Source organism: Octopus bimaculoides, chromosome 9, assembly GCF_001194135.2.
Source record: "Octopus bimaculoides isolate UCB-OBI-ISO-001 chromosome 9, ASM119413v2, whole genome shotgun sequence".
Classification (NCBI taxonomy): domain Eukaryota; kingdom Metazoa; phylum Mollusca; class Cephalopoda; order Octopoda; family Octopodidae; genus Octopus; species Octopus bimaculoides.
Window position 1 is genome coordinate 1,067,677 of NC_068989.1, and position 11,583 is coordinate 1,079,259.

The window sequence follows — 11,583 nt, forward strand, 5'->3', positions numbered from 1 at the left end:
AGCTACTGTCAACTGACCAATAGCATGGAGGCGGCCAAGCAAAAGGCTTTTCTGTTTATTTAGAATCTCACACAAGTTGCCTTTCAAAAGAAAACTGTGTTATCACCTGTATTATTATATGACTTTTTTTTTCTGTGAATGGTGCTGGGGTAAGGGGAGCTTGAGATGACGTTTAGGGTCCAGGAGCAACAGAAGGAAACTTGCAATTACACTTACCAAATTTGTGAAAATGAATTCAAACCGTGTCTGGGCTTTGGCCAAAACATAGAGGGCATCAGTTGTCCCTCTCAGTTTCTGTAAACACACAAACAAGCGATTAGGGTGAGAATTATAGAAATAAGTAATCAATGATAGTAGTAGTAGTGGTGGTGGTGGTGGTGGTGGTGATGGCGGTGGTGGTGATCATGGTGAAATCATTGTCAAATGAAACTATTAAACTCCTATCCGGTGGTTTCTAGGTATTGTTTATGACAAAAACATTGAACCCTCAACTGGCACAGTCCACTTTGCTTAAATAAGTCTTCTAGATCACGCATAGTGCATCGCTACTAGCAGCAGTGGGAGCACTGTAATTAAACAGTGTTTCATAAGCTGACAGTGAAGAAGAGGAGGGGGGAGTCTTCATGGCGCACATCTTGCACAGGCAGTGTATATTCTGAGTAATAGGTAACACTCAAGTGGAATGTGGACACCTAACATAAAAGCTGTTACTTTTGTAAATGCAATTAAAATAAACCAGAATACCTGTCATTGTCAGGTATATAAATAAATGCATAAAAAATTTTTCTAAGCTTGATTAATCTTTCAACAACTTTACATATATGTGTATAAACGTGTGTGTATATATATGTGTATGTATGCATAAGTATACACATATATCAGAAATGTCTTGTGGGTATTTTGGTAGAAAGTTTGGAAATTTTTAGATAATATCTACAGAACTTCTTCAATGTAAAGCTGTAATGCTATAGGTTATGTATATAATGGAAACAGTTTGTGGTGATAGGATGGAGAGTAGGTGGGATATTGCATATTTAGCTGTTAGAAAATAAAAAAAAAACTATTGGTTTGAAATGTTTTAATGTTTTGAAGATTTTGTGTCTGCAGGAAGAGACTAATTCAGAGTTTTGCTTAAGAATTTGATTTCTCAATATGAGAATGTGGTAGACTTCATAGATACAAGGTTGGCAGAATTTGTTGTTTCATTGGTATGGTTGTGTGTGTGACAATATTTTCAAATTAATGCTAAATGGAGTATTCTTTGATTTTAGTGTTGATATATGTTTGGATATTAAGGTATCATTTTTCCTGTTTGGGTTGCAAAAAGTATGTTGGTTGTATCATATCTTAAAGCGGTTTGCTGTATAATCCATATACACAATGTAGTAGGATGTGTAGTGTTTGTGGTTACAGTTGTGCTAAAGATGATATTACTCATGCAACAGTTTCAGTTTAGAGGACAGGTTAGAGGGTTCTACAGTTGCAACTATTGTAGTTGTGTGTGTGGTTTTACTTTTCAACTTCAGAAAGTTTCAGGTGGTTGTAATTATCAACAGTTTTTCTAAGGTTGCTACTTGTGGAATATAATATTTTTATGTTCTGTTCGTTAATTAGTTTGTGATACTTGTGGTTAGGATGGAAGTGGTTTTGGAGTATTCTGAAAAATAATTTGATTATTTGTGTGGAGACTATTGCTTTTTTTAAATCTAAGAAATAGACATATTTCTCTTTTAATATATAATTGCTAATGTCAAATTTTAAAAAATGGATTTTGGGTTTTAGTAAAAAAAAAAAAAAATACTCACTGAATTGGCTGTCTTGGTAGCTATACTGATAATACAGCTTAGTCCAATAGCTGCAAGATGATGATGATAGGTACACAATTAATCTTGGAAACTGAAAGAAGCTCATTGTATATACATGTATATGTTTGTGTATCTGTGCTTGTACCCCCCACAACATCGCTTGACAACTGATGCTGGTGTGTTTACGTCCCCCTAACTTAGCGGTTTGGCAAAAGAGACCAATAGAATAAGTATCAGGCTTACAAAGAATAAGTCCTGGGGTCGATTTTCTCGACTAAAGGCGGTGCTCCAGCATGGTCACAGTCAAATGATTGAAACTAAAAAGAAAACACTAAAGATAAAAATACGCAATAAGTGACACACTGCCATTGGTGGGTCATATTACCAAGTTTTGGATTGATTTACATATCCAGCAGCAACCAAAGGTGAGAGAGAGAGAGAGAGAGAGAGAGAGAGAGAGAGATGAAATTAGTTGAATATTTTAATTTGGTAAAAACAATCAACCTCTAAATGATTCAGTTCTCTAAATGCTGACATAATTGGTCAGTTATCAATAATCTTTCGCAAAGTAGACAAAGTAAATATATTTAATAACGGACAAATAATACTTACACAAATTGATTCTCGGAATAACCTGGGCATGCCAGATAAATCTCAAGTTTGTTACAATCAGGCGTCCTTGAAAAAATGAAAATAATTAAAGGTGATAGCATTCATAAAGAATGAATTTCTCTTTGTTGTATTTCAGGATGGCAATTTTTTTTTTCTTTTTGCCAAATAAACACACGCACTATATATTTGTTCTTCACTTATTTATTACTGTTCTTATTTTTTAAAATTATTTTAACTCATGTCCATTGTCCGGAAATCCTTTGTCACACATCTGTGACCTCTTCAGTGACACTTTTCATTTCCGCGTGTGTTCTTGCTCCAATAAATGATTTTGTTTGCCTGATATAATAATATTGAAAATATTACAATAATTTTACTTAGAGAAGTTTTAACAGCTGCTATTTCCCCAGGCTGGACTGGGTGAGACGTGTGTGTTGAATGATGACATCATCACTCATCTCAGTTCTGTGTCATCTCATTTGTGATGCTCCACATTCTGAGACACAACTTCATTTTTTCCTCTTTTATATTTTCTAGTCTGTAACTGCCACGGGTGTCAGCTCTCAAAACTTCTTCATTCAGCACTCATCATACAATCACAGTCATCTTCACTGCATATGTAAACAGGAATGCTCAATACCCAACCTGTCTCTCAGTTCATTTTTGTTTCACCCTCCACTAATACAACATGTCTAATCAATCACTTCCACCCAGTCCTTTCAGTTATTGCAATTCATCCATATTCAATTCTCATGTCACACCATCAAGAAACAAATATTTTTAAAAGATGAGTTTCAATACAGTCTGTATTTTTACACACAGAGAAAAGCCCTACATTTTAAATAGAACTGAAAGTCCTACATCTTTCTCTTCAAGCAACTTATATTGTCACTGCAGTCATTTACAAAACTAATTATGTTACCACGGTAATATAAATTACCTCCTGCTTGTAGCAAGTTGGTGAAGCAGTTCAGCAGTTCCTGCTCCTGCTGTTAATTGCAACTTTGCATTTACCATATCTAAAACTCTCTGACAGTCTGCCAGTGATCTCACTTCACCATTTGTTTACAAAGTATTGAGTTCCCATCTGCTGATATTTCCAAGCTTGGAACACTTTTTCTGAGGCTCTACCAGAGATTCTACAATGAGAACCAAGTGATCATCATCATATGGAAGTTAGTAAGGAAATATATATCTCAGTCCATGAATGTACTTTAAAATAACAACACCGTTAGAAATAAAATAGCTCAGTTATACAATCCTAGTCACACACAGACACACACGTGTGTGTGTGTGTATGCATTATACATCTCTCTATCTTTCTATCTATATATATTTATATATATGTACATGTGTGTGTGTGTGTATATATATATCATCAGTGTCGTCGTTTAACATCTGCTTCCATGCTGGCATGGGTTGGACGGTTTGACTGAGGGCTGGCAAGCCAGGTTGCACCGGGCTCCAAACCGATCTGGCAAAGTTTCTACAGCTGGATGCCCTTCCTAACGCCAACCACTCTGAGAGTGTAGAGGGTGCTTTTTATGTGCCACCGGCACAAGGGCCAGTCAGGTGGCACTGGCAACGACCACACTCGAATGGTGCTTTTTACATGCCACCAGCATATACATACATACATATACATGCATGCACACACACATATGTATATATATACACACACACATGTACATATACACACACACATGTTTATATATGCAAGCTTTTATTTAGTTATCATTGTTTAAACCCTACCTCTTTCTCCATTATTCCCTTTTGTGTCTTCCACACTGTCAACAATGTCAACAACTTTCTCCCCACTCCGTGGTTGCATCTGTCTGTAATGAGAGAAGAAAGTAAAGAATATTCTTGCCAGTATTCATGAAAGTAGCAGCACAAAATCAGTAACATTCTTAAATCAGTAACATTCTTGAAAAAGGTGAAATGAGGCTGAATAAGTTGAGAAATCAAATGTGCAGCAGAAATGAGAAGATGGCATTAGTGTTGGAACACGATGTGTTTGAAAGGCATCGGCTGAATGAAGAAATGCCAAGCATTCAAATCGGACGAAATCTGCTGAAGATGGAGGCCAAGAAAACACAGGATGAATTGGTGAAGACTCATGTCAAGAATCTGAACCCCATGAAAATGATGACGCAGATCTGTGAAGCATGGAATCATATTCTGCTGCAAAAGGAACATTCAAATGTGCAAGAATAGTGAAATGGACATTGCGGAAGTCTGGCTGAATATCAATATTTGCATGTCCCACCCTGATATAGACTTTCCCTTCTACCCAAGCAACTCTTCCTTACCCTCTCATTTATGACTTACCTCTCCCACTCCTTCTTACCATCACATTCAATCCTCTACCAACACTGTTTCTCATCCATCATCAGGCATAATGAGGTGTAATGAGGGATAGCATTGAATTGGGTCCATATCCAATGTCCTCTTCTTTACTAATAGCCAGGGCTCTTACCTGTATCACTCTTATTGCAAAGCTCCTGCTTTTACATGTATGATTGAATGAAGGCAAACAATAGCATATAAACAGACAACAGTCCCTCCTATTAAATACAACCAACACAGGTATTGTCAAATCACAGAAAAACTGACTTCACCGTCCTTTCCTTTCAAATCCACCCTCCATAAATGTATTCTTTCTTCCTCTCCTTCTCCATCACCTGCTTTATACAACCATTTCTCATTTCTCCCTACAAACTCATTTACATCGCCCCTACTTTGCATATACATTGCTCCACCCACCTCACGACCGTCCCTTTCCCGCCAAAAGCCAATATATAAAGCTTGAAAAACTAAACTAAGTCACTGCCTGATGATGGTAAGCAAGCAGCAAATTCGAAGTTATTTCAACCATTTCCTTGTAAAAATATGTTCCTCTCCTTAAAAGTATTGACTGGACCATTAATCTAATGTTTGCCTGTACAACTTGTGTGTACAAGGAGAGACGCCTGTTACCAAAATCGTGGTGCTATGCAGTTGTCAAGAGTTTATTATTGAAAGGAAACAGCGTACAAGTGAAACGTCTGCTGTATCTGTAATACCAGCCCAAAATTTAACTGAAGCCTGTGTATCAGCTACGCAAACAGACACATAAAGTGTGTGCGTACCGTCATTCATGAGTTTAAATAAGTTCGTATGTCGTGGAGGAACGCTAAATCTGATGTTTTGGGACTGAGCCTTTGTCTGCGAGGAAAGAAATACTTCTTGCTGATGCAGACACCCATCAGTTGTCTAGAGTTTTTTTTTATTTACATCCATTCACACGTACCCATTTCTCTCTCTCTCTCTCTCTTTGTATGTATGTATGTGTACATATATATGTATGTGTGTGTGTGTGTGTATGTATGTACGTATTGCTTGTAGTGTGCGCATAGCGATGTGCTGGTTGATGTGCGCTAGTGTGTGTATGTATTATATTATATTACATAAGAAAGGTATACATACGCTGATGAAATATCAAATTTAATATCAACATCCTCCCAAACGTTATCAGCGGCCATCTTATAACAATCAGCGTTGCTATGACAATTTCTCATACAATTCCACCTGCTCAGGCTCCGTCGAGAGTCTAATAAATCAATATTTGTCAAACTGAGACCGTATTGAAATGAATTGCTATCCGAGTTACTGAGAGTAACCTCCCTTAAATGCAGCCTCTCCCTGTATCCCGTCTAGTGTTATCCCTGGTTACTTAGCACCCAGATTATAACTGTCTGATGTGGGTTTTGGTCACTCGTTACAGTATTAAATACCCATAGAAGGGTTTATAAATTGCTTCTCGTATAGATAAATGCAAAATAAAGATTTGTATATAGTTGTTGTTTTGGCCCCGACTTTAGACTAAATAACAATAGCCGGAGTGAATTTAATCTGCTCGATCAGACCTGTGATCAAATGTCTTCCAGAGATAGCTACCCCATCGTATTTTCAGGAATAATGTATCCAGGACTGTATTATCCTTTGTGTCTTTCTTTTTTAAGACGGTAGAGCGTGGTCTGAGGGACATGTGCTTGCTATTTCTAACAAGTTGAACGATCGCTTCTCTGAGTGCTTGATTTGTATTCATTTGTTGTTCGAAAATCTTACAGATTTCCGCTTTTTGACGGGAACGGAGGTAATGAATTCAGTGAAGCTTTCAAATGACATTATGAAAAAAAAAAATCATGGTTATTGGAACTCCGTCTTTATGCTGTTCTTGGATTTAGGACTTGGAGCATGTGGTTCCCATTTTCTGCGAGGCTTGGAGCTTATTGGGTCAGTTGAACAGAAAATAAATGACAAAGTTATCATCTTCGTTATTGTTAGATCTGCTAGAAATCGCAGTCAAATTACTTCAAATCACATCCTATCATCTTTAAAAAAGAGAAGACACATTGGATGACGTAGTATCGGATGAATGAATCAGCTAATGTTCATGGTTTGAATGGTTTTGATTATATGTCTACTTGCTTAGAGATGATTCGGGGTTAAACAACCTCTGTAATTATAAATGTTCATAGCAAATGATTAGGAAAGAGAATCCATTATAGTTAGATGTTGGTAAGCTTAAGAATGAATTATTAAAAAAATCTCTACTAAAAGCACCATGTGTGTTGGGTGCTGCTGCTGTCTTTCCTGCTAAATGTGGAATTCATGGAACCATTTCCCCATGTTGCCATCTTCTCACTATGTCAGACTTCTTACTCAATATCTAACTGCTTCGTTCTATCCAATAACTGTTGGTATTACACCTGAAAATCAGTAAAGACTGTTAAGACACATAAAACTTTGCAGTTTATGTAAGACTGAATAATTTTGCCATCATAAATATGACATTATCAAAAATATTTGTGAAATATTTACGAGTAACAACAACAACAACATAATGTTGAATGTTTCTTCCAGAGTTGATGTCGTTTAGCCCTGAGTCAGCTTTCATTAAGCAGACCAATGATCAAAGGTTTTCTAGCCTCAATCATCCTGTCTTTCTAGGGTAACTGCGTCTAAATTATCTGATATGGTCTCTTTTTTTCTAAGACAGTAAGGATTTGAGGAAATTTGTCAGCTGTTTCCAGCAATTCAAGCAACCACCCAAGAAACATCTTACTGGTTCATCTTTCATAGTATTTTGTTGTTGCTGCATACTTTCAAGATACTACAGGACTTGATACTAAATTATGGTAATTTAGTAATACTTGACATCTCTCTCTCTCTCTATTCTCTATTTTGATAGGTCAAGCTGCTGTTTTCATCAGAATGTAGATCATAAAATCTAACGAAAATCATAAAACCAGATGATCTACAAATTGCTTCTTATATCACAAGGAACATATAAAGCATTAAATATTCCCAAATATCAAAGTTGTTTTACTTGAGTCTCTTTGAAAATAGCTGCTCAGGTCTGGTCTCGTGGAATGAAGCAACAAATAATTTCCTACTTTTAGCTCTGTGCAACATCCAGTCTATTATGTGTCATATTTCTGCAGCATCTAATTGCAACAGTCGGACAACTGAAGAAGTAGAGAGTAATCGTTCAGTTTGGAAACGGTTGAAGTGGGTTTCATCTCAGACTTGAAAGTTTGATAACCTTATCTACTTGGCTGTTTTGATTTTACAGTTGAAGTTGCAAAGAATGGTCAATTAGTCTAATAATATACAGACCAGAGGAAAATAAATGTTCTGAAACTAATATCAGATATTGCTTTGTAAACATTTTCTGAAAAATGCTTCTTATAAAGGCACTTAATTTAGCAAACAAACAATTATAATTTAATGAAGCAAAAATGTTGTGTCAAACTAAAAATTCAAACTCTGATGCTGTGGAATGTTGATAGGAATTTAATTTTATGTAAATTACATTTTCTAACCTTAGTAATTACTATAATGTATTAGTTTAAGAATATTTATTTCCATTGTTGTAAATGCATTTTGAAGATATAAATTTTGCTGTATGATATTAATTTTAACTCAGATCTTCTTACATCATATATAACAACAGAGAATATTTGACATCTAAGTTAGAGATTAGTGAAATGCAACCATGGCACTGGTTCCACTAGGACTGTAGTAACACTTGTGAAGAAATGAATCAGGTATAATATTGGGAGATAATGATAAAACCATGGTCCCCAAATAAATAAATATGACCATTAGGATAAACAAAGAAGGAGCTGATGTTTGTTCTGCTCAGAACAGAAACAATCAGAAACTTATTTTTAAATGATAAAAATCTGGAAACATTAAGAAAAATTCCAGAAATGTTGAAAATGATTTATTCCTGTTAACCAGAATGATTTGTAGAAATAGTTCTTTGGTGGAGTGAGTTGAATCAGTAAAATTTCAGACTGGCTGTTTCTAGTATTTGTAGCTTGATCGGTCATTATTTCAGATTCAGATTACACTAGGGTTGAGTTTTTTTTAATACCACTCATCATCATCATCATCATTTTATGTCCGTTGTCCATGCTGGCATGGGTTGGACGGTTTGACCAGGGCTGGCAAGCTGGAAGGCCACACCAGACTCCAGTCTGATTTGACATGGTTTGTACAGCTGGATGTCCTTCCTAATGCCAACCACTCCGAGAGTGTAATGGGTGCTTTTATGAGCCACCAGCACAAGTGCCATTTGCGTGGCACCAGTATCTGCCATGACTGATTTTACTTGGCTTGATGGGTCTTCTTCTCAAGCATGACATAATGCCAAAGATCTCGGTCATTGCCTCTGTGAGGCCCAACACTCAAAAGGAGTTTTTCATGTGCCACCAGCATTGGCCATTTTGCCTCCACGAGACCCAATGCTTGAAAGGTGCTTTTTATGTGCCAGTTACATGACACTAGCATCAGGCACGACTATGATTTCAGTTGGTTTGATGAGTCTTCTCAAGTACAGCACAGCTTGAGAAGACCCATGACTAGAGTAAAAAAAACAAGTACCAGCAATATACAAGGGTTGATTTTCTTTTGATTAAGCATTATAACAGATCAAAGAGGTAAAATAAACCAACCTTTCTATTTAAATAACCTACAACAACTAGAGATAAAACATTTGACAAAAGCCAGTATAAATTACATCTAACAGGTATTTAATATTAGGTACAACCTTCAACTAAAGGATGCTAGATGGCTTTCAATACTATCACCGAACCTGTGGATGAAAATTTCAATAAAGGATACTTTTAGTTTTGGAATAATGATTTAGAATTAATTTTTATAATTAATGTGAGAGATAAATGGTATTGGACTGAATGATTAATAAATGGTAGGCAGCTCTCTTCTTTGATAAAAACACTGCTAAATAGTAATAGCATGATCACAACAGATATAAGAGAAAAATATAACAGTAAGGAATGGTTACTCTTCAAATATAACATCCAGAAAACAAATTCTTGTGTCTGTGTGTGGGTGACTTAAAGCTATGAATGTATATGCTGCAGACCTTGTATATTGAAAGCAAAAGTTGAGGAACTGTTTGTGTTGTCTGCCTACACAGCACAGAGGCTGGCAGTTGAATGGTCTCTGAGAGAAATTTATCTTACAAAAACAGTTCAGTCACTCTAAGAAATTGTCAGTCGTGCCAACAATAAAGAATTTTGATTGGTTGAAAAACAATTAAACAGTCTGGTAAATTGCAATTTTGTATTCTCTTTTAGATCAAGAGATAAAAATATGTTGTAAAAACATGTCATGTGACCTGCAATAATGACATAATTGTCTGAGCCAATTGTATAAAATACAATTGACATAATGATGTGTATCTAAGATGTTTCTGGGTGCAAAATTAGAAAAGAATAAAAAAGTATGGAAGGAGAAAGAGAGTAGAATACACTCCAATGTCAAAATAACAAAATACAGGATTTGGAAACTAGTTTGTCCCAAATCAGAGCATTGGTCTTAGCTTTAAAGATGGTTAGTTTTTGTAAATCAGGTTCTTCCCATAAATACCTGCCATTCCAAAAAAGAACACCAAACAGGAAGCTACATCAGCAACTGCTTCATAGAAGAGTTTTCTCAAGAGAACAGACATAATCACAAAAAAAAAAAAAAGGTCCAGCAAGAGATTCCATGTATCATCTCAAATATGAGAGAAAAGATCTTTTTCTTTATATCATGTGAAGAACCAATAGGATGCCATTAAAAATGAAACTGTAAACAAATTTTCAGCTCATAAATTCTTCGACTTTGTTAGGTTTTTCAACCTTCTTTTCAAATGGTTTTTGTCTCATGCATTCATTAATATTCCCATACATCCTTGCAAACTGATGCTTCAACTCACCTTGTAGCACCACCTAGTCATATCTTCACCATTATCTATCTCTTGCGGCTTGTACTCTTTATTTTCTCTTCCTCTCCCTTTCCCCCTACAAGAGGTGATCTTCTACAAGAACATGCGTTGCATCCTTTCTCTTAGTTCAATCTCTTGTCCATAAAGATGAAGCTGATTGTCCCACCCCTCCAGGGCTCATAGTTCTGTAGGCTGTATCGCAATTTCAATAGTGCAGGTGGCACGAAAAAATCACCAGTCCACACTGTGAAGTATTTGGTGTTAGGAAGGGCATCCAGTTATAAAAACCATGCTAAAAGTAGACATTGGAGCACAATGCAATCCTGTCATATTTGATCCTGTTGGACCATCCAGCCCATTCTCGTATGGAGCATAGACATTACAGATGAAGATTATGAGCACATACATATGCACACACAAACACATGAACAAAATAAAACATGATTTCCAGTAACAATCAAATGAGGTTCCCCCCCCCCCCTAAACAGCCCTGGTGGAAAATGTTTTCTACTAGAACTGAAAATATGCCTTCTCTGTGAAGACAACCTAATCGTTTTCAATATTGTATCATTAACTTGAATCAATAAACCGATCACTTTATTCCTCTCTTCTTGCTCAAATTGCTGTGTTATACCGTCTTCCAAATATTGAGTTCTTTTTAAGCCGTTATTTCTTCAAAATAAATTGTTTCCGTCTCATACTTAAAAAGTACTTCGAGACATCTTGCAATATCTTTTGTAAATGTATGTTAAATGATCACTTCAAAGGAATAGGTTACTTAACTCTCACACACACACGTTTGTGCGAAAACACTGAATGTTTGTTTGGCATAGCTTTCCATTTCTGGTTTCACGAGCCAATACTTTAAGAGTCAACTAGGGA

The 11,583-nt window shown here is 36.1% G+C and overlaps 1 protein-coding gene across 1 annotated transcript in view; it reads right to left on the reverse strand.

Annotated features, from left to right (window-relative positions):
* LOC106871256 (Bardet-Biedl syndrome 5 protein homolog) overlaps positions 1-6,167 on the reverse strand; it is a 14,823-nt gene extending 8,656 nt beyond the window's left edge. Inside the window, 5 exon segments of the mRNA XM_014917616.2 lie at positions 217-294; positions 1,806-1,855; positions 2,418-2,483; positions 4,170-4,252; positions 5,886-6,167. Coding sequence (XP_014773102.1) covers positions 217-294; positions 1,806-1,855; positions 2,418-2,483; positions 4,170-4,252; positions 5,886-5,977 — 369 coding nt within the window. The 5' untranslated portion in view covers positions 5,978-6,167.
* Positions 6,168-11,583: the final 5,416 nt, after the last annotated feature.